The sequence below is a fragment of the Silene latifolia genome, chromosome 4 (genome assembly GCF_048544455.1).
Source record: "Silene latifolia isolate original U9 population chromosome 4, ASM4854445v1, whole genome shotgun sequence".
In the NCBI taxonomy this organism is placed as follows: Eukaryota; Viridiplantae; Streptophyta; class Magnoliopsida; order Caryophyllales; family Caryophyllaceae; genus Silene; species Silene latifolia.
This window is the reverse complement of record NC_133529.1, coordinates 111,484,511-111,508,261: the sequence shown is the minus strand read 5'-3', so window position 1 is coordinate 111,508,261 and position 23,751 is coordinate 111,484,511. Positions and strand designations below refer to the sequence as shown.

Here is a 23,751-nt window from a genome sequence, read left to right as displayed (position 1 = left end):
AATAAGCATAAATAAATTGTTTAGCTCTACTGGTATACTTATCGATCGACTAGTTCTAGGGTTGACAATAAGTTAGATTTTTTTTTTTTTTTTTTTTGACAATAATAAACTGATATATATTAAAGGAAACACAGGTAGGATATCTGATGTTAGCTTTGTTGCCAGCGTACTGACCCGATGGATAAATGACAAACAAAGCACGGATTTCTCGAAAGGAATGCCGTGCACTAATTGGGACTGGCAAAGAGGTTGCCAGAACTGCAGATAGTTTACAACAAGTGACTAAGAAACAAACATAACCCAGACTCAGAGAGTGGGCGTAGCGCATAGCACATAGAAGGGCCCTGGTAGAAGCGTCAAAAGACGAGCTTGCGCGTACAATACTTGACTTGGAGTAATCCAACTCAGTACTAATGATGCAGCAACCAAAACAGCTCGTATTTGGGACATATCGTGTGGAGACAGAAAAGGAAACCTCACTCCGTTGATGTGAAGATGGATCTGTGATAACACATGGTGTAACAAGGTCAGTAGAGGGGTACAATAGTGTAGAACGTACCTTGGGTAACTGAACATGCGAGTGCAGTAAATCCTCAATAAGTCTACAGGTAACTGCAGGGTCACCCTGGTGATTTCGAAAAATCACTGCATTACGAGTAGTCCAAATGGCCTGGAGAACACAGCAAAAGTAAAGCAAGAGCCATTTTTGATCCGTCACCAAAGATTGTTTGTGAAGATAAGACAAGAAGTCGCCAATCCAAGATATAAAAGAAGTTGATGGGTTAGCTATGGCGTTAATTCCAAGGGCGGATGCTTTCCCAGACGCGGCTACTGCGGATGCACACGTACGAAATAAATGTTCCTCTGTTTCGGGGAAGAAAGACAGAGAGAACACATGGAGTCAACCTAAGACATGTTTGGATAATAAATTATCATTCGTTGGCATAATATTATGAGCCAAACGCCATAACATGAATGAAATCTTAGGTGGAAGCCCTTTTCGCCACACTCGTTTCCAAGGAAAAGTGTGAACAAAAGATCGTATGCAGAGAGCAGCTGAAGATTCAGACCATAGGTGGGAGTAACCGGATTTTACGGAATAAGAACCGTCCTCTGTATATTTCCAGTAGAGAAAGTCATCAAAATTCTGAGTTGGTGGTTCCATAGCAGTAATTTTCTTCGCACAAATAGAGGAAAAGTATCGAAAAACCATAGACGGATTCCAGTCACCAGATTCCAGCAAGAAATCAGAGAGAGATGGCGCAGGCTCTGGAACTGGAACAGGAGGTGTGCCAAAAGGCTGTTTACCATTAATCCAACGACTCGACCAAAGGTCAAGAGACCGTCCATTACCAAGCTTCCAACAAATACCATTTTTAGCCGCAGAAACAGCCGTGCAAATACCAGACCATATAAAAGAAGGATGAGAAACGCGAGAGGTTGCCAGAGGAATAGGCAAATCTCGGGCATACTTCGGGGACACGTATCTGGCCAAAAACCCAGTTGGCTGGGTATGAATTCGCCAAAAATTCTTAAGAAGCAATGCTTGGCTGAGCAGATGGGTGTTTTTGAATCCAAGACCACCGTATTCCTTTGGTGCTTGCAGTATACTTTTGGAAGTCCAGTGAATGGAGTGCTTATTCCAGTCACTCCGCCACCAAAAAGCCGTCAACAAGGCATCAATTTTGCGACACACACCAATAGGAATAGGTATCGCAGAAAAGACATGATTCAAAGAAGCAAGCAAGATTGCCGAAATAACTATCAATTTGCTGGGCTGGCTGAGATGGAGAGCAGACCAAGATGAAATACGCAAAGTGAGAGCATCAATATAAGGAAGAAAAAGCGCAGACCTCTTGCGAGGGATATCAATAGGAACTCCCAAATAGGTACCAAATGAGGGAACATGAGACATCTTCAAAATCGAAGTCAGATGCTCTCGGAAGTCTGCAGGTGTATTCGGACTGAACTTGATATAGGACTTACTAAAATTAATCATCTGTCCCGAAAGCACTTCGAAGTCCTTGAACAAATCCCTTAAAGTCTCAAATGACAAAGGTGTTGCCTTGCAGCATAGAAAAGCATCATCCGCATAAAATAAGTGCGAAAGCGTTGGTGCATATCTTGAAATTTTGATGCCGGTTAGGGAGCCAAGTTTTTCTGCTCTGATCAGCTGGCGGGACAAAATTTCCATACACATAATAAACAGGTAGGGAGACAAAGGATCCCCTTGACGTAGACCACAGACAGATCGGAAAGATTCAGATGGTTCACCATTAATAAGCACCCTATAAGAGATCGTGGACACACATTCCCAAATAATATTTCGCCAGAAAATAGGGAAACCCATGCGCTTCATAACCATCATGAGGAAACTCCACGAAACACGATCAAAGGCCTTGTTCATGTCAAGCTTAAGCACAGCAAAACAGTTCGAGCCTTTTGTGGTCTTGTTAATATAGTGCAGCACCTCGTGAGCTACAAGGCAGCTATCAGTCATCAGACGTCCTGGGACAAAAGCTTGTTGCGAGTCAGATATAATAGATGGGATCACCAGCTTAAGTCTATTCGCCAGACATTTGGACGCAATTCGGTAGATAACATTACAAAGACTAATAGGCCGATACTGGGTGACCAACTCAGGGTGTTCCACCTTCGGAATGAGTATAATATGAGTCTGATTCCATTCCTTGAGCATTACGCCGGAGTTGAGGAAATGTAAGATGGCCGCAGATACCAGATGACCAATCTGAGGCCAAAAAACCTGATAAAAGCGGGGAGTAATACCATCCGGGCCAGGTGATTTCGAACCATCCATACTACGAACTACGTTGAGAACATCAACTTCAGTGAAAGGAGTAGATAGAGTAGAGCAGTCAGCAGGCGAAAGCGATGGAATATCCAGGTCATCAAGAAAATCTTCAGTGGACTGAAAAAGAGGTGCTTGAGACGCCTGCTGAGTACCCATAATAGATCGGAAATAAGAACAAATCTCCGCCTCTATTTCAATTGGGTCAGTGATCCATGTGCCGTGAGAAGTGCGAAGAGAAATCAGTCGTTGCTTGGAAGAGCGTTGTTTAACACGGTTAAACAAAAAACGGGTCGGAAGGCCATCAAGAATCTCTTTACGGGTCTTGTTTCGCTGAATCCAGTAACTATGTTGTTTGGAGAGCAGCTGAAGGTGGGAAGATCGCAGGTGTTGATACCTGAGGGCGTCTTCCGAGTCCAAAAGAGAAGAAGATGCTTGATTAAGATCATATTCAATCGAAGACCAGTTTATACCGTAGCGGATGCGGTGTTGAATAATCCAATTCAGAATAGCAAAGCGCGCGGCTAACTAACTTGGGATAGGACATAAGAAGAGGAGCCACAAACTGGAGTATTCCAAGCATTAGATACAAGGGTCATCACTTCCGGTATTTGAAGACACCAGTTATCAAGGCGGTATGGTCTTCTACGTGATTTTGGTTGCGGCAGGAAACGTAACATAATTGGTGAGTGATCCGAAATAAGAATAGGTAAGTTAAGGACTGAGGTTGCAGGAAAAAGATCAATCCAATCTTGGGTTGCATATGCACGATCGAGGCGTTCCATAATACAGTGGTTAGCAAGCTGGCCATTCATCCAGGTAAAACGAGGACCAAAGAAAGGAATGTCCACGAGATTGTTGTGAAATTTCCGCGCTGTAAACTCAGCTTGACCTCGTATTGTTAAAGAACCTCCAATTTTGTCCGAATGTAATTCAACTTGATTGAAATCACCAATAACCAGAAAAGGAGAGCAACCAGAGATTTGATTAGAAATGTTATCCCATAGAAAAGACCTATATTGGAAAACAGGTTCCCCATACAGGAACATTACATACATATCTTGAAAAGTAGCTTGATTTACAACGATGCCCACTTTACAAAAAATAAAACGGGGGCAACTACTTATAACTTGTATATCTACAGAGTCATCCCAGTACAAAAGAAGACCACCACTACGACCAATAGAGTCCACCCCAAAGAAGTTAGGATAACCAAGATGGTGAGTCTTCGTAGATGCTATGTCGACATTAGTATGAGTCTCTTGCAAAAACAAAATCAGCGGATGATATTTAAGGACACACTGATGTAGATACGGAATTGTAGGATCATCCGCTTCCCCAAAGCCCCTACAATTCCAACAAAAGATAGTCATGGATACCCTGGTGGTGACTTAAGGTCCACCACCTGACCTAACAGATCCGCCCAATCTTCAGCGCTGTAAGAAGACAGGAAAAGAGACGGAAAAACAGTTAGCGATGAAAAAAAGGAATCCCACATACAGCCCACTGAACATCTAAACGTTTATAAGAACTAAACTCCAGGGCCGAATTCGAGTCCATAAATTTGCGCTTATTCGGCCCACAAACACCAGGAAGAACTAAATCCGGCGATTTAGATTTCGTGTAACTGAAACCTGGTAAACCCAGAAAAACATATAGACACTCAGGGGGGAGTGCACGCGGCTCAAGGACAGACAAGGACGAATCCAATGACAAGTCCATAAATTTGGAACGAAAAGAGCGTTTAAACTTAGGACAACTCAAACGGTGCAGCTCGTGGTTTACCTTCCTCTTGAAAACAAATTTCAATTTCCTACCAGACGAGTCCAAAGGAACGGAACAATTACCAGACCCAGAACTAGGCCCAGCAGGCAGAGGGTCACGAAAAAGGATACCCACATCCACATGGCGTGGGGGAGTAGCTGGGTCAGGGAGGCCAAGATCCATGATAGGATCCAACTCCATCTCAGGAGCCATCATACGAAAACCAGGCGAAACAGGAACAACAGAGGTTGAAGCACCATTAAGATCAAGGAGAGAGCGTTTCAAAGGATGAGTCTCAAGCAAGACTTCTCGAGATTCATCTTCATGAACCGTAAACGTAGGTGGCGGCGCAGCAAAAGGAGCTTCCTCATCACCTCCATTATCAGAAGGTGAAGAAGAAAAAGAAAAAACCGGTGAATCTCCTCCTGAATCTACCTGAGCAGAGTCATCAGGTTCCGCGATATCAATGTTAGAGGTCAAGTACTTCATTCTTGAAGGTAGCCCCGTAATCTCCGGCGTGTAAAAGCGTGAACCAGGGGGACCATGGAGTACTGTTAACCCTTTTGCACTTAGCTCCTCCATCCGGGCCCGAATCCTGCGAGCACCATGAAATCTTCCAGGCGGACAGAAGGAAACTCGGTGACCCACTTCTCCACAAGTCTTACAGAATCTGAACACTCCCTCGTACGAAAACCCAATCCACTGATGAGTTCTATCATCAATCTCCAAATAGCACCCAGGGATCAACGGTTTCGAGAGGTCCACCCAAACCTTTACTCTAACAAAGCAGCGAGAGGGTGTTAAAGAGTTCACAACCTCCTCCTCGCAAATGTCTCCCACATGAGACAACAGGTAAGCCGCAACAGAGGAGTGCATTAGATGAAAAGGAAGATGCAGGACACGAACCCAAACAGGGACAATATGAAAAAGCATATTGTCCGGGAATGAAGTTGTAGAGCACGGACGCAGCACCAGTAAACTTCCATCAATATTAACAGTTTGACGCTTGCGGAAGTACTTGTAATCCGCCAAAGATGAAAAAGAAAACAAGTAATAAGGGTGCATGGGTCGAATTGAAATCGACCCAGTTAACCTCCAGTGAATACCAATCTGGTACATAATCCGGTCAATAGCCAGATATCTTTGGTCTATAAAACGGGCAGTTAGGACTTTATTGAAATCCAACCCCATAAGGTCAACACAAAGGTGAGGTGGTAGTTTTATATTCACACCAGCCCGACAAGGGGCGGTGGAGGAGGAAGAAGCCATGGTTATATGTTTTGGTTTATATAAAGATAAAATATGAAGTTGAAGCTCTAGGGGGAATTAAAAACTGTAGATAGGTATTTATAGATGATAAATGGGAAACAAGGGTTAGGCCGGAGCACGACGTGGCATCAGACCGGAAAAGCAACACCACGTGTGCTAAAACAGGGTGGCCAACGAGACATCCCACCCAGAAAAGAGTGGAGTTAGGCGATTAAGGAAAAAACAAGCTGGAAAAAGGGGGTTAGGCGAGGAGGAAAGATAGGAGATGGTGGATTAAGATGTCGGAGATGTGTCGGAAACAGGACAAAAGGTTGGCGGTGGAAAAACTTAATGGGTAAGAAACTCTCATTTTGAGAGGAAACTCCCTAGAGATAGAGAGAGAAAGTTAATTATTGCATAACAATAAGTTAGATGATCCAGAATGATTCCGCTGAATTAATTGGCCGTTTAATTTGGCAATAAGTACATTCTTCTCTAAAATAACATTTCGCGTGAATTAGCCAAAAAAAAAAAAAAAAAAAAAATTGGACTTTCACTGAAATTCTTATTTACCGAGGGTGTCAGTGAAGTGACTTCCTTTATTCTGGAGGAAATAAAACCCATTAGAATTTCCATTTCATATGTTTTTTTAACCAAACAAGACATCAATTTTGTAATTCATATGTATTACCATTCATATATTTTTAAGCGTAAAAGAGGTAACTAACCCCTTCAACTTTGCTTTAATGTGAGATTAATTCCTTTAAGTTTACTTTGTACGGAGTAGTAAACAACATCCTTAACTTTGCTCCAAAGTGGAATCAAGCCCCTTTTATTTTTTCTAAATTCCTGTACATATCACGTATAAAATTCCATTCTTTATACTTGTACATGTACTAAGAGATTTATACGAGTCTTATTTTAACACGCTATCCGAAAATTCAAAATATATCTTAAGTTTAACTTTCTATCTCCATTAGTATAGGTGGAAGAACAGTGAACATCATTGCACCTTGCAACAATCACATAACCCTTATCATCGTCCGACATAAACAAGTTACACCCTATAAAGTTTATACCAAAGTTTAATTATACTACGGTGAATTCTCTACAGATTTTTGTACAAAATGAATTTTCTACAGATTTCTACCTTCGATGTAGTATACCACGTAGATGTTTTACAAATTTTTGTTATTTTTGCATTGTACACAAGTACTTATATTCTGTAAATTTATTTTTCCCGAAAATAAATAATTATTTGTTGGTATGAACCATCTGATTTAATTAAGATGGTATTCACTTAGGACAATAGCAATGGGACAAAATAAAGAGTTCCATACCATTAGTCTTTGTAACACTACCTATAAGATGATTAATAAGATTATTGTTAACCGTCTCAAGCCCCTTTTGCACTCTATGATCTCTCCCAACCAAGGGAGCTCCATCCCTGGAAGGGGTACTAATACTAATTTCATTATTGCTTCCGAAATCCTCCACTCTATGCACACCTTCAATAGTAAACTCGGATGGTTCGCTCTTAAGCTTGACCTTGAGAAGGCTTTTGATAGACTTGAATGGGACTTCATCAGATCTTGCCCAATCACTGTCAATATCGACCCTGATACTATTTCTCTCATAATGAGCTGCATTTCCTCGACCTCTGCCTATGTGACCCTTAATGGCACCTCTCTTGACAATTTCCTCCCATCCAGAGGAATTCGGCAAGGTGACCCCCTCTCTCCTTATCTCTTCATTATCTGCATGGAAGCCCTCCCCCGTCTTATCCACCAAGCCTGCCACGACACCGAGTGGACCCCCTTTCCTCTTGGAAGAGGAGGCGTCTCTTTCTCCCACCTCCTTTTCGCCGATGACATCCTTGTCTTTGGTAGAACAAAGGAAAAGAATTTGTGCTCTCTTCAAAACACCATTCTCTTCTTTTGTTCTAACTCTGGGCAAAGATCAATTGCTCCAAGAGTAAGATTACTTTCTCCAAACACACTCCCCCTCTTGATGCCGCCCTTTTTGAAGATGCCCTGGGCATCAAGAAGACCAACAACCTCGGCACCTACTTAGGTTTCCCCCTCTTAGGGAAAAAACCTAAGAGGGTCGATCTGCATTTCATTCTTGATAACATTAAGTCTAAGTTAGCCACTTGGAAATCCCAATTCCTTTCTAGGGCTGGCAGGATCTGCCTTATTAAGTCTACCATCAATGCTATCCCTAACCATGCAATGCAATGCATCCACCTCCCCTCCTCTATCCTGCGGGACATCGACAAGACTGCGAGGAACTTCCTCTGGTCTAGCCAGTCTTCAAATAAACTTCACCTCGCCAATTGGGATCTTGTCACTCTCCCCCTCACCCTTGGTGGCCTTGGAATTAAGGCTGCTGCTCCTCTTAATAATGCCCTCTCTGCTAAACTCAACTCAAACATCCTCCTCAATAACTCTTCCAGTGCTGCCAAGGCCTTACACAGTAAATATTGCTCTCCCTCCCGCCGATCCTTTTCCTACGGCTCCCACATTTGGAAAAACGTTGGGAGAGGATGGAACAGTCTCAAAGACCACCTCTCTTAGTCCATTGGGGATGGATCTACTATTAGCCTTTGGGATGACCCCTGGCTCTGCTGCGGTCCCCTAAGAAAGGTCATCCTTGGCCCCTTAAACCTCTCCTCCTCCACGGCTAGATTGAACACCATCATCTCTAATGGAGTTTGGGATCTTGATTCCCTTGACTTTGTCCTACCTGACCACATCACCACTAACATCCTCTCCATCCCCATCCCGTCTACACCAAGACCTGACACCCTTTCCACCTCCCTTACCCCCAAAGGCAAATTTTCTATTAGTGAGACCTACATTTCCCTGTGCCGCCCAACTCTCACCCACAACCCCTCCCCTCTCTCCTCTGACCTGAGCTGGCTCTGGGACCTCCCAACCCAACCTAGAATCAAAGTCTTCCTTTGGCTTGCGTGGTGGAACAAACTACCACATAAAGCTTCTCTCTTTGGGAGAAACATTTTGCCCAGTTCGTCTTGCTCCTTGTGCCCCAACCCTTCTATTCCTGAAACCTCCCTCCATGCCCTTAGGGACTGCTGCTTTGCCTCTCATTGTTGGACCCTCCTTAACGTCCCCAACTCCTTTTTCACTTCCGACCTTCAACCGTGGCTCCTTGACAACTGCACTTCCTGCTCCTCTACCTGGAATACCCTCTTCACCTTCCTTCTTTGGCGTCTTTGGCTTAGACGTTGTGATTTAACCTTCTTCACACCTAACACCCTCCCCCCTTCCTCCTTTTGTGCTTCCGTTACCTCCCAGACCTCTGCTTGGATCCGTGCCTCTGATCACACCCGCACTGCCCCCTTTGTGATTACCACCCCCCATGCTGCCTTTAGCTACCCTTTGAGCTGGGCTCTTCCGCCGCTTGGTTGGCTAAAAACCAACGTTGATGCGGCCTTTTCCCCCTCCTCTTTCTTTGCTAGCCTGGGGTGTGTTATTAGAGACTGTACTGGTTCCTGGGTGTTAGTTTGGTCCACCCGCCTCCTTGCCCCTAACCCTTTCCTTAGTGAGGTCCTCGCCATTTGTGATGGGATCCTTCGCTCTAGAGTCCATGTGAATAATGTTCTGATTGCGTCTGATTGTCTTGATGCGGTGACCTCTATTTTACGCCCCTCCGCCCCTTGTGGACCGTGTACTAACGTTATTCTTGAGTGTAGGGACCTCTTGCAGGACTCCCCCCATTTGAAGCTTGTATTTGAGAAGAGAACGGTCAACCGTGTTGCAGATGCCATTGCCCGCTCTCCATTTGTGACACCAGTTCTTCTTTAGGCTGTTTTGAGTGGGATTACCCCCCCCCCCTCCTTTTGTTGTTGAACTTTGTACTTCGGACTCTGTTTTGGCTTGTGTGCCACTCTTCCCCGACCCGCCTCCGTGATGTAATCTAAACTCCTTTTCCTTTTAATTTAAACTTGTTCCCTTTGTCCAAAAAAATACCATATAAGCAGAGGCGAAGCCACCTAGTAGCAAGGAGGTGGCGGTCGCTACCCCAAACTTAAAAAAATGGTTTAGAAGACGGATTTTTGCTACCTATAATATTGCTGAATAGCTGATAACATATCTCATTAAGTGTACAATAGACATTGTGGTTCAATGGTAAAGGCTTTGGTTTCCAACCTGGTGCCATTGGTTCAAATCCCACTTCCTGCATATTCCTTTATAAATTTTTTTAACTACTATTGACATTAAATCCTGACTTCGCCCCTGCATATAAGGATCTCCTTATCCATTGATTTGTAAAATAAGGAGCTCCTTATATGAAATCAGTTTCTTGTTGAAACCAGTTTCATGTCCTAAAAGGAGAGGGAAAGAGGGCCCACAAAAAAATTATGAAACTTTTTGCATTGATGAGAAATAAGAACTTTCATATGTGATTGTGTTTGTTAATGTGACAATTAAAAAGTATGGTATGAAACTACAACCATTGCTATTGCCCTTAGGAGTTAGGACCATGTGATAAATTTTGTCTAAGTAAAATGGTCATATTTTATAAGTACTTAATAAGTAGAAAAACATGAGATATTGGTGAGAATAAAGTTGACATTCCGTTGAGATTTTAACCGAAAAATAAAAGGGACTTTAGTTCACTTTGAAGCAAAGTTAAGGGGTTGTTTATTACTCTGTTCCTTTCATTTATTTACCTTTGATTTTGGTACAAAAACCAAGGAAAGATGAGCTGACTAATTATTAGATAACAAGTAGACCAAATTGAATGTAGAAGATCCAATTGCTCATTAAAGACATTCCTAAGATAGAAAGGCAACACAGAGGGAGTATAAAGTAAACATAAGGGGTTTAAACTCACATTAAAGCAAAGCTGAAGAGGTCATTTACCACGTTCGCGTATTTTTAAGTAACAATTAGTTATACCATCTTATAACAAAATCCAGCAAAAAATTTCCGAGTCCAAACAGTTTCAAATACGACGTCCAAAAAAACATTGTATCCAATAACGGATCCTAGTTGGATCAAAGTTCAATACCTTTGGATCCAATAAATGCCATCTTGACAGTAAAAATAGTAACCGAGTTAGTACTCTATGCATCCAATAAATTTTATACTTTTCATTTTGGGTGGATTTATGAAAAACTAATAACATGGAAAGTATGAGTGATTTGTAGTATAAATACTAACCAAATATGGATAGGACAAATTTTTTGGTATAAATTTTGAGGGGAAAATAGACAATAAAACTGGAATAGAGAGTAATTATTTTTGTTATTTTATCATAATGCAAAACTAAAAATTAATGGGATTTTAACTCTATTGAAAATGGAGAAAATTGAGCGTCCAAAATAGAGAATAGTAGGTTAAATATAGTATACATCGATTGGAAATGGACATGCACAATATCGTTGCTTACATAATCAAAATCAAGAACATAGTGGAATAATGACAAACGTTATTCCTGGAAAATTAGACGCTATTCCAGAAGGTCTCAATGAGAGTGGCCGATGGTTTGCGCAAGTATATGCGCCATTTTTAATCAAGCAAGAGCGCGCTCTGAGAAAAGACGAGGCCGAGTGACGGTGGCTATAAGCGCATTCAGTACATGAGCAATAAAAATTGTCGATCCTTTTATTGAAAGATTTTCGTTGTTTATTGATTCGCGTGTCAAAAATCTACTGTATAATTTTTAGCCCTAACATACGTACAAGTATACAGCAATTAGAATAAAAGCTCCTTCATGTGATTAATACGTGAATAAGATCTTTCTTGCCAACAAGAAGAATAATCCGACCACAGTCTTAAACCATTCAGAAATCTCCTAATTATTCTCCTGAATATATTGAAATTATGTTGAAACAGATTATGATATCCTATAAGAATGTTATGTAACATCAGTAGCTTGAGTCAGAGGTCACAAGTATATATGAAATGAAGGCCATTTATATTTGTTGGATGTGATTAATCTAAGGCTTATTATGCGCGTCCGTATTAGGCTACGCTATTAGCTTAGTGAGGTACACCAATGTATGGTTTTGGTTGGTCTAATCACCCAAACGTTCATTTGCTCAACATTCTTTATCTCCCGGCTTTTGCATTTGGCGGATCAATCTCAATACATGCCATCCTCTCACATGCACCCCTTATTATTAAATAAGATAATTATTCGGTGTATAACAATCTAACCATGACCTGATTTAAAATCATCCTTATTACATTAGATAGGCATAGTTGTACAATAGAGAAAATGTGTGTTTTTTTTTTATATCTTAGATTCATTCCTTATCCGCATATGAATAAGGATTGTACCAAATAAACAAATTATTTTCTACCAATAAAACGGCTTCTCATCATCTTGTGTCTAGAGAAAGCCCAATCGTTACACAATTTTGTTTTGCCAAGGAAAACCCTAGCAATATTGGCACTTAGCTCCCAAGTCCCAACCTCTCGCACATAAAGGCGATATAATACTTAGAACATCTCCAATGGTTAAGCAAAAGGACTTGCTTGCAAATAAAATAAATTTCAAACTACTTGCTTAACCATTGGAGCACTTTACATGTACTAGCTTAAATTGAGCTAGTAGCTCAAATTGGCCTACAAGAAAAAATCAACCAATTAAAACAACACTAAATATTTTTAATTTTTATTTTCTAGGTAAAATAAGTAAATATATTAATTAAAAGAGTGTTGTGGAAGACAGTTGGCATATGGTGCATTTAAGCCACAACACTAAGCTAGTAGCTTACCATTGTAGTAGTTTGTAGCTTACAAATATTCTAGCTTGAAAATCTTATGTGGCAAAGGTAAGCTAGTAGCAACTTGATGCTCTAAGAGCATCCACAACGGTAAGCTACAAACTACTACAATGGTAAGCTACTAGCTTAGTGTTGTGGCTTAAATGGACCATATGTCAACTAACTTTCACAACACCCTTTTAATTACCCATCTACAACAGATGGGTAGCATTATAACTCAAACCAACAGACAACACCCTTTTAATTAATACATTTACTTATTTTCCCTAGAAAATAAAAATTAAAAATATTTAAGTGTTGTTTTAATTGGTAGATTTTTTCTTGTAGGCTCATTTGAGCTACTAGCTCAATTTAAGCTAGTACATGTAAAGTGCTCCAATGGCTAAGCAAATACCTTGAAAATTTTTTTATTTGCAAGCAAGTCCTTTTGCTTAACCATTGGAGATGCTCTTAGGGATATTCTACGGTTGAGTTTTCTAAGTTGTATCTCTGCTTTTTTAAAATTCTTTGTTATACCCTGAACATTATACTATAGTCTATAACTTATTGATTGTTATCGTTAACGTAATTCGTTAGTTGATCGATTACTTCACTCATTCAGCTGACACCAATCATTCATTAACACGTCCTCATACTTATTAGCTCGTCCAATTTCACTAACTCGGTTAATAATCAATTAACATTTTCAAAAATGCAGAAAACTTTCATTATCGTTTTATACTTCTTTAAAAAGATATTAAGATATTAATTGTAATTGGTTAAAGTTAGTTTGTGACGATTATCATAAAAAAGATGATATGATGTTAACCCGTGAGATTTGAGATTAAGGTACACCGTGTGTTGTGTGGAAGTGTGAATACCTCGTGTTGGGCATCTGCTGCGTGCGTCGGTGTCCAATGTCGATAATAGTACGATATTGTCTGTTTTGGGCCAAAGCTTCACGGATTTACTCTTAGACGCCTTCCCAAAAAATCTCGTACTATTATATTTTGGAATGTAAAAAAAGCAAGCAGGTGGATACATGATGACTACACACATTCTTCTTCTACTTGTCTAATTCCTACCTCCAACCTCCCTGGATACACGCATACAGCATATATGAAAATTGGAGTTGTGGTAGCAAGAGATCTAAGCTAAGACATAGAGTACATACATATATGTCACACTCATACAAGTCTATTTTGATCAAGTGGGCTATATGTTCATGTCAATTTTTCAAAAAAATTAAAACCATATATGGGATGTTTCAAATCAGTCCATATCATGAACTAAACTTGACTAGGATTACATTTTCTTTTTCTTCTACCTTCCCCCCACCTTTTTATCATAATTTCTAATTACCCAATCAACATAAAATTGTAAATTCAAGAGGACCACAAAATTATCTACCCTATTACTCCTAGCATATTTAGATTTGGTTATTTACTAGCCAAGAAAAAAAAATATTAGACTAAGACATTTCTGGTTATCATAGTTGCTAAGTTAATCATTTTAAATTTCCCATCCAACAAATAGGCTAAAAGTGGGTTTATAGCCTACCATTTGTTTTTTGGTGGGGAGATTTCTTGTTGTCTTATCTTTTCTTTTCTCTTTTGGTGTATTGTAAGTTACAAGGACAACTTTAATGTAACCAGTTGAGCATTAAGTCTAATGGCGTAACCAGAAAATTTAACTACTGAGGTTGTAACGTAAAATTTCAGACTATCAGTATAAATTAATGGGGTATTAATTATAAGATTACAAAAACCTCCAATATCCGAAATGTCAATCCACCCCTGATTAACTCTTTATTTGACAACATCTGGTAAAACTGATAAAATTCATAGTTAAATACAGTATTAAACTCAAGTTATGAATAGCGTAGATTACAACATTACCTAATAATACAGAGTCGGACATCAAAGACTAGTTATGGATTAACAACCCAAGTCCACCACATTAGTTGTTAAACTAGTTGTCAATTAAGTTGTAACTTCGAAATAAGAGATAATCATTCTTGAGTGTAGGGCCCTCTTGCAGGACTCACCCCATTTGAAGCTGATTTTTGAGAAGAGGACGGCTAACCGTGTGGCGGATGCTATTGCTCACCATTCCGTTCATGATACTAGTTCTCTTTTAGGTTGTTTTGAGTGGGCTCTTGCCCCTCCTTTTGTTGTTGAACTTTGTACTAGTGACTCTGTTTTGGCCTCTGTGCCTCTATCCCCCGACCCGCCCCCGTGATGTACTCTTAACTTTGGTTTATTTAATATATGTTTCTTTCATCCAAAAAAAAATTAAGTTGTAACTTCACTTAGCTAGTTAAGCATGAAACAATAAAATATTGGCACGTGGGTCATCCTCCTCTTCTAATTTGAAACCCAAGTCTCTAGCATTCAAGTCCTATATATATATGGACTTTGCTACCTTCTCATATCAAGGGATCAGAGTTTAATACCTTCTTACAACAAAACACTCTCCTCCCCTTCTTCTTACTTTTGTCACTTAAATTTCTCAACAATCATCTAAGAGTTTTCCTCTTCTCATTTTTCAACAATGACTATCGTCGCGGTGACCAAGCAGGTCAGTTTGTTACTTAAGATAGCTTTGATTTATTGTCCTTAAAATGAAAATGAAACTATTCTTATTGTCGGGTAAAAAATTTAACAATGCTCATGATGGAAAATGAGAAAAAAAAAATGATATAACGTCGTTAGATACTTGTAATTATTCCTTTTTATATCCAGTTCCGGGTTTTACATAACACACGAAAATGAGTAGTATAAAGCTTTAGTACCATTTGTAGCACGTATTATTTTTTCAGGTTTTACTTAGATTTAATATATTCATCAAATTATTCTCATCAAAGTAAAAGTATTGCATGTATGATTTTAGGCATATATGGAGTAGCACATTTAGTGAACATGCAAATCAAATAGAGTTTCACATGAGACACATTGGTGTGACTGCACTTTAGGGTATATGATTACGTGCATGACACACTAAAAAGTGTCATAAGAATTTATACCTTTGAAATTCAGTGCTTTAGTTATTATTATTATTAATCATATGATTTTCCAATGAACAGAGAAAAAATACGAAAGAAATAGATGAAGTTTACACAATGGACGGAACAGTCGACTGTAAAGGACACCCTGCCGACCGTCGACATACCGGCAATTGGTTCGCTGGAGCCATCATTCTTGGTTAGCGTCTTCTTTTACACGTAAATTTAATCTTGGTCATAAATGCTTTCTCATAGTATAATACAATATCTTTAGCCAAAATTTTAGATCGATCAGATAAACTCATGATAAAACTATCGCTAAATATAAGAATCTTCTTATTACGTATCTACGACTAATAACTGTACGTACGTATCAAAAAGTATTCTGTAACGACACTTGTAACATATCGTCTAGAAATTAATTATCGGTCTTTAGTTTACCATAAGACAAATATCTCATCGGTACTAAATTATGTACGAGATCGTAAAAGTTATAGCCAAACGTTAAAAAATGTGCATGTCGTAGTTATTTAATTACAATGACGGTAGCTAAGACCTTTCTAGGGATCTTGTCCGAGCATATGACGATGTTTCCGATCACTAATTAATTTTCGTAGTTATTTAATTACAATGATTATTTTTTATACAGTTTTGATGATGATACGGTCTTCCAAAGTTAAGCTAAGGTACAATTTAAGTGCAATGACGCACTAGTCACTAGAAATCAAGGATTTTGTACTCTTTACAAAAATGATCATCATCTTCACTTTTCATCCTAAAAATAATTTAAATTTATTGCTTTAATTTTTAAAGGCTAATATTTTCTAGATTGCGTACGTTAGCAAAAAAAAACCAACACCGTCCAAGTGTCTCTAATACTCATTACTCTTTTTACCAATTTTGTGCTTAGTCGTATTAATAACGTACATATTTTCTAGCTTTTCCTAAATTTCATTGCATATACTACGTAAAAAGTTAGCTTATCCTTATTCAGCTATATATAAGACTCCAATCTTTCATGCATAAAGGGTTGTTAGTTTTAGTTCCAAAGAGAGATTTAATTTCGCCTTAGATAACCAAGCGAGATTCAGTCTGTCAGAGAAACTTTCGAGAATATAGAAGGAATCTAATAAATAGTTACGATGAACGTCATTGACACGTAAATTTCCATACACGAGTGTATATATTATCAAGACTTTAAACGTCAGATATAAAATATTACGGATTTTTCATACCGATACTAGTAGGGAACATATTACTAAGATTAATTGTACATTTGGCCTATATATTACTCATCCTAGGGCTAGGGGTAGCACAAAACAGGTGAAGCTTCAATAAAAATCATGTGTTACCCTAATGAAAACTCGTGAAAAAAGGCTATGGATTTATGTCTTTAGTCCAAAAAATAGGCTTAAATTGAGGACGTAACTCATAAGAAATATTGAAAGTCGGCCTTTTCAACATAAATAGGAGTATATTATAAGCTTATCACCCCCTATATTTGATAAGTTGACGTATGATAACATTTTATTACCACGGTGTGAAGAAATAGTACATTTTTAGTACACAAAATTAACCCATGACGACAAAAATAGTGGGGTGGGGGACAAACATACCAGATATATAGTGTATTAGTGTGTGTTGAGTAGTATTTGATCATGCGTCCAGTTAATAATAATCTAATATATTAGGAAAAAGACAACATTTTTAATTGCTACTTTTAATATATACTGTACTAGATGATTATGAAATGTGTAAGAAATGCAAACAATACTTTTAAAAAGCTTTCTTAGTTATTACTCCGTATTATGAGCCATTAACGTCGTTGGCGTAGATAGGATTGTTAGAGTGTGGAGTCAGTTTAGTGTAATCGTATTTATTTCTTCCAAATTTGGAACAATTTAACAATGAAATATCGATTGTCCAAGTAGTTTCATAACACATCTTCTCTTTCATAATAATAAGAGTATTTAAAAAGTTTTGAGAGAAACTGATTTATTGAATTATATGCACCAATACATTAGTCAAGAGTTAAGACCAAAAGATGTAGGTAAATAACAAAAAGAGGAGGCAGGTAATTGTAAAAGGGAAAGGTGAAAAATTGGAAGGAGATGTGATCAGTGTAAAGAAACGTAAGCAGATATAAATATTACGTGAGTCACACGAAACACATTCATTTTAGGGTTGTTCTCCTCTGTCCATGACGTCGCTATTTCCCCCTATTTGCCAGCTAATCACTTCCTAACGTATACGAAGTATCAATCTACTTCATAATATATGGACTGCAACACAATAATAAAGTCCTCTATTTAATAAATATGTACTCCATATAGAATAAAATATTATATTCAAATATTAAATATACTCATTGCCTCATTTTATATTTTAATAAATTATTAATTTTTGATTGAAAAATTCTCCTCTACCGACGAGTCACGAAATCAAGGGTGTTACAAAGTAGAGACGGTTGCCTTCCTGGCCGATGAAAATTTTGAATTTTTAACACTTTTTTACTTTCTAGATTACATTCGATTATTTGTTAGTCCTATCTTTTTCACTTCACCTAATAACAAATCTTTATTATACTCTTTCATCAATAAAAAAAACGGGTTTTCTAACATTTGCCCTTACTCCTTAGGGCACAATAGAGCATATGATAAGAAGCTAGCTAATTAGAAAAATATTTACAAGCTTATTTCATTAATTATGGTAAATATTAGTTTGTACATCAGTATCTGACGATAAAATCCAATTCATAAATTTATCGTCAAATACATGGTATTTGAATTACAAAATCATGTTTTTGGACAAATAATAATTGTTTTGTGAAAGGTGAAGCAAAAAAACACACCCATGGTACGCAATTTAATTAGTTTCTTCAAGTGTTCCATAAATGTGATATAACTATTAATTGATTACTTGACGAACTTGAGTTGAATTATGCCTAACATAATGTGATTATAACATGGAGCTACCTTAACCTTTATGTTAGGCTTACCTCTAAATACAAGTTCCATATTCTACATAGTAAATAACTGTGTTCTTTTAACAAATTGTTTACCAAGTTTTTGTTTTCGTATAAGTTTAGGACAAACCAAATCAAGGTGTAGAACAACTACGTATCAACAAACTCAAAAATGGGTTCCCTTCCTTTTCATCATTACACATTATCACTTCTTCTATCACAACAATTATTGCTTCTCTGTTTAAAATCCTATACCGTTAGTTACCGGCAGTGACGGAATCAGGATAATGAAACCTTGTGAAAAACTAGCCTTAAAATGTGAATTTATGGAAAATATTAAAGCTCAAAAAAGAATTATTAGTAACTATAAATTGTTAGTATAACATTTAAAATTGATTTGCTTACAAAGAATTTAATACGAGTAATGAAAAATAGAAGGAATTCTATAAGTTCCAACGTACATTAATCCTTATAACTCTTACTCAACTTCGAAATAAATATGTACTCCGTATAAATGAATATTCCCGAGGGGGAAATATCCCTCTTTACGGAGTTGCCGACTGATGTGAAAAAAAAAAAAAAGGTTCCTCGTGGCATTAGGCATACCCTATATGTACAAAAAATTATAGCCCAAGTAGTTTCGGATGATCTGATCTTGTGTTCATGTGGATGACAAACGCACAGTAGTGACGACATGAACGTCTAGCACAGCGACAATACTATTACAGGACAAGTGCGCTTACAAATTAAAGAAAGTAACCAAAAAGATTAGGACGTACCATGTACGGATTGGATTAGATTCGTTTGATATTACCTGCTAAAATTCAGTGGAAAGTGACATTATTTTTGTTTTCATATTTCATGATTAATGATTAATAACATTATAAGATGTATTAGTTAATTGATGAGTACAAGGAAGTGATTTCAATCAACGACATGATTAAGTCGTTTATGGACCGATCACTATGATATGACACTTACTTAGACAGACAAGCACTTGTGTCGGATACTTGAAATTTAGTCTGATAATTTAGAACTGATATGGTTGAATGAAAACTGAGACTAATTAAAAATTTGTTACCATGAATGAAAACAGTGAATCAAGGGTTGGCTACCTTGGCATTTTTTGGAGTAGGGGTAAATCTGGTACTTTTCCTGACAAGGGTGCTGGGGGAAAACAATGCTGATGCTGCAAACACAGTCAGTAAATGGACCGGAACTGTTTACATCTTCTCGCTCGTTGGTGCCTTCCTTAGCGATTCTTACTGGGGCCGATACAAAACCTGCGCTATCTTTCAGATCATCTTCGCCATGGTACGTCTATAATAAATTTCACTATATGGTAAAAAATTCACACTCAGAGAAAGATTCTGAACTCGTGTATATATGTATGGATGACAGGGACTTGCATCACTTTCACTATCATCATACCTGTTCCTGATAAGACCGAAAGGGTGTGGAGATAGGACAACTCCATGTGGGAAGCATTCGAGTATGGAAGTCGGGCTGTTTTACTTATCCAGCTATCTAGTGGCCTTGGGATATGGAGGGTATCAACCTAACATAGCAACATTGGGAGCAGACCAGTTCGATGACGAGCATCCAAGAGAGGCCCACTCAAAGGTTGCTTTCTTCAGTTACTTCTACCTGGCAATGAATCTTGGGTCTCTCTTTTCCAACACTTTACTCGGATATATTGAAGATGAAGGGATGTGGGTTTTAGGTTTCTGGGCATCTGCTGGTTCTGCCTTTGCTGGACTTGTTTTATTTGTTGTCGGTACACCAAGATATCGACATTTCAAGCCCAGTGGGAATCCTCTTTCCAGATTCTCCCAAGTTTTTGTTGCTTCGTTCAGGAAATGGAAGACGCATATGCCTGAAGGAGAGGAATTATATGAAGGTGAAGAACAAAAGGAATGCTCCTCAAATGGAGCTCGGAAAATACTCCACACCAAAGGACTCAAGTAAGTATATACAGTAAACAGCACAATCCCGTCTAAACTTAATATATTTTTGATGTCGCGAAGCTAAACAAATGTTTTCCATGGCTTGCAGATTCTTGGACAGAGCAGCTTATGTGAAATCTGAGGATTTTAGTGACCAGGAGAAAGGTGGTCACAACCCGTGGCGTCTTTGTCCCATAAAACAGGTTGAAGAAGTCAAGTGTATATTAAGGTTACTTCCCATATGGTTGTGCACCATAATCTACTCGGTGGTGTTCACCCAAATGGCATCACTATTTGTAGAACAAGGTGCTGCTATGGATACGACCATATCGAGCTTCAGAATTCCAGCTGCAAGCATGTCCAGCTTTGACATCCTCAGTGTAGCAGCTTTTGTTTTTATCTATAGGAGAGTTCTAGATCCAATTGTGAGTAGAATAAGAAAGACGCAGACTGGAGGTCTTTCGGAGCTTCACAGAATGGGAATTGGACTGATAATAGCAGTATTGGCCATGGTCTCAGCAGGAATTGTGGAATGTTACAGACTTAAGTATGCCAAGGATTGCCATCACTGCGGAGCTTCAAGCCCAAGCACACTCAGCATTTTCTGGCAGGTTCCGCAGTATGTTTTCATTGGGGCTTCCGAAGTTTTCATGTATGTCGGTCAGCTAGAGTTCTTCAATTCTCAGGCCCCCGATGGACTCAAGAGTTTCGGAAGCGCTCTTTGTATGACATCAATCTCACTAGGAAATTACGTGAGCAGCCTTCTCGTATCCATAGTTATGAAGATATCAACAGAGGACCATATGCCAGGGTGGATACCGGGGAATCTAAACAAAGGTCATCTAGACAGATTTTTCTTCCTATTAGCCGCTCTGACAATGATCGATTTGATGGTATACATAGGATGTGCCAAATGGTACCAGGGTATAAAGCGGGAGGGAAAATTTGGCGAAGATGATTGTCAAGACGAATGTAATAAAGTCTAATGTTGACAACTGGTTTTTACTTTGTGAGGAGGAGATGTATGTATGACTTGAAGAATAAGAGGAATTGGGTTTTGTTCACCAGGGTGACTTTTGGGGGGATGATCTAGGTGTAACTAAGAAAAAGCCAATAATCCTTGCAAATCTACTTAGTATTTACCTGACCTACCTGTGGAATTTAACGGTCTTCGTAGTTGGTGCTTATCTAAAATATCTGAAACTGTCTGTAGAGTGAACTACTGAATTGTGTAAGTCAGGGGTGCTACCAGTCTACCACCTTGTAATCTTCTGTTGGTATCATTAAAGTAACATGTAAACCCATTTACATATGATCACATCTCGTTTCTCTACGTTTCCTGGTAATGTAAAAACACTTCAGTCGGAACTATAGTGCAGACAAGTACCAGGCTACCGCCTGAGATAGACAACAATGCAGTAAATGTTCCTGTATACTCTAAAAGACAAAAACCTAAATATGACAGCAAATGTTCAAGTATACATAACCTCTCAAAGTGCGTACCATTGTTAAGATCCCTCTTCCAAAAAGGATTTTACTTGATTGTGTTCTATTGCCCCCACAATCGCCCTCCCTCTTTGTCACGGATTGGTGCCAGCCCTGCTCTCGACCTCACAGCCAAACTTGGCTGCCACTACACTTGGTGTCCCTCCTCTCCTGTCGACCAGTCCTCTCCACGGTCCTCCTCGCCCTCTCATCTTCTCCCTCCTTCTCCTCCCCTCCTCCAGCAGGGCCGTCCCAGAGGTTTCGGGGGCCCTGTGCGACATTTTATAACGAGGCCCCAAATAAGTACTCCCTCCTATTCATTTTAACTCTACCCCTTTCATTTTTCATCTATTCATATAACTCTCCTCATTTCCTTATTTAGTAAAGTTTTACACTTATTTTAATCACCTTAGCCCACAACAATACCCCACAATACTCATACTTTATCTTATTTTAACCATCTTACCCCACAACAATACTTATTTTAATCATCTTACCCCACAATAATACCTTCCCTCTCTCCAATTACCTTACACCACTACAATACTTTACAATAAAATAATCCTCCCCTTAATTTGCGTGCCCTTTTGAAAGCACAAAATCTCATTTGTGACGGGACGTATCCGTCACTTTGGAGTGACGGATACCATTTTCCCTCACAAATGACCCAAATAGAGGAGAGAGGGAAGCACATGGCCCCACCTTGTCCTCTATATCCGTTTTATGAGTGACATTATCCGTCACTTGCTCTGACCCGTCTTCAGCAAAACTAACTGTTTTAAAAGGAGAGAGTTAAAATGAATAGGAGAGCGTATTATACAGATTCTTCGGAAGGCGTGTTCCCATACTTATCTCCATAGAAACAAATATAATAATCGTTTCTATCTCTAGCGAAAGAAATAAATTTTGGAACAAGTAGATTGTGAAATATTTTTGGGATATTTTAGGGTGTGATACTGAGTTTTTCAGTTTTCTATATTATATTCCTATATTTTTGAAATTTTATGGTATGTTCCTAAACTCTATATATTAGTCTATACTATGATCTTATTATTGGCTTTACTAACTTAGTTTTTTAATTGATCTATTAAATCCTTTATTTACCATCTCAATTACTCGATAACCTACTCATTTACGTATTAGTTCGCCAAATTACCAATTAACTCACCAAATAGTATACGAATTTAACTAAAATTCATCAAATCTTTATTATCATTTCATGCTTCATAACGAGGTTTTTAATAGTAGTATGTGCGTATTAAAAGTGATTTGTAATGCTTCTCATAAAGGATGCTTATACAATATACAACATTAATAAGTCAAAATAAAGGTTACAGTACGGTTGTTTGATAGTGATAAAGTTAATGGAGGTCATGATGGAGAAATAAGTAATAACTTTAGGGGTACACCGTAGAATTTAAAAAATGTAGGGGTACAACATAGAAAACCAAAAAACACGGGGGTACACGGTAGAATATCCCAATATTTTTTTTGCTATTGACTATTTTATTTTCTTAACTTTTCATTTTATATCCCGCTTCTCATGACCAAAAAAAAAAACACTTTTCATTTTATATAAAAAAAATATCTCATTTACTTTTCTTACTACTCCCTATATTCAACTCCACTTTACATCTATTCCTTTTTCGTCCATTCAACTCCACTTTACATGTTTTCTTTTTAGGCCAAGAAAATGACCATGTTATCCTTATTCACACTTCATATTTACAAAAAATGTCATCTATACCCCACACTAATCCACTATAAAACCCCACATTTATATTTTTTTAA

The 23,751-nt window shown here is 38.4% G+C and overlaps 2 protein-coding genes across 2 annotated transcripts; one reads left to right on the top strand and one right to left on the bottom strand.

Annotated features, from left to right (window-relative positions):
* Window positions 1-306: 306 nt before the first annotated feature.
* LOC141651938 (uncharacterized) lies at window positions 307-4,182 on the bottom strand. The gene is made up of 4 exons (XM_074459627.1): window positions 3,600-4,182; window positions 1,010-3,243; window positions 560-670; window positions 307-501 (listed from the first exon to the last, which is right to left on the bottom strand). Exons 1-4 carry the CDS (start codon window positions 4,180-4,182, stop codon window positions 307-309), a joined length of 3,123 nt encoding a protein of 1,040 aa, XP_074315728.1.
* Window positions 4,183-14,994: 10,812 nt separating this feature from the next.
* On the top strand, window positions 14,995-21,790 carry LOC141653834 (protein NRT1/ PTR FAMILY 7.3-like). The gene is made up of 5 exons (XM_074461699.1): window positions 14,995-15,140; window positions 15,646-15,763; window positions 19,626-19,843; window positions 19,931-20,493; window positions 20,585-21,790. Exons 1-5 carry the CDS (start codon window positions 15,114-15,116, stop codon window positions 21,459-21,461), a joined length of 1,803 nt encoding a protein of 600 aa, XP_074317800.1. The 5' UTR covers window positions 14,995-15,113; the 3' UTR covers window positions 21,462-21,790.
* The last annotated feature ends 1,961 nt before the right edge of the window (window positions 21,791-23,751 follow it).

Bases quoted from the DNA above. Each gene is read 5' to 3' on its own strand.
- LOC141651938 (XM_074459627.1), bottom strand. From the start codon at position 4,182: ATGACTATCTTTTGTTGGAATTGTAGGGGCTTTGGGGAAGCGGATGAT. The intron at 3,244-3,599 runs GTATTATGGAAC...ATCTTAATCAAG, and splicing joins TGGCCAGCTTGCTAACCACT to CATCTTCTTCTCTTTTGGAC. The intron at 671-1,009 runs GTGTGGCGAAAA...TGTGTTCTCCAG, and splicing joins ACACTTTTCCTTGGAAACGA to GCCATTTGGACTACTCGTAA.
- LOC141653834 (XM_074461699.1), top strand. From the start codon at position 15,114: ATGACTATCGTCGCGGTGACCAAGCAG. The intron at 15,764-19,625 runs GTTAGCGTCTTC...GAATGAAAACAG, and splicing joins CGCTGGAGCCATCATTCTTG to TGAATCAAGGGTTGGCTACC. The intron at 19,844-19,930 runs GTACGTCTATAA...TATGGATGACAG, and splicing joins TTCAGATCATCTTCGCCATG to GGACTTGCATCACTTTCACT.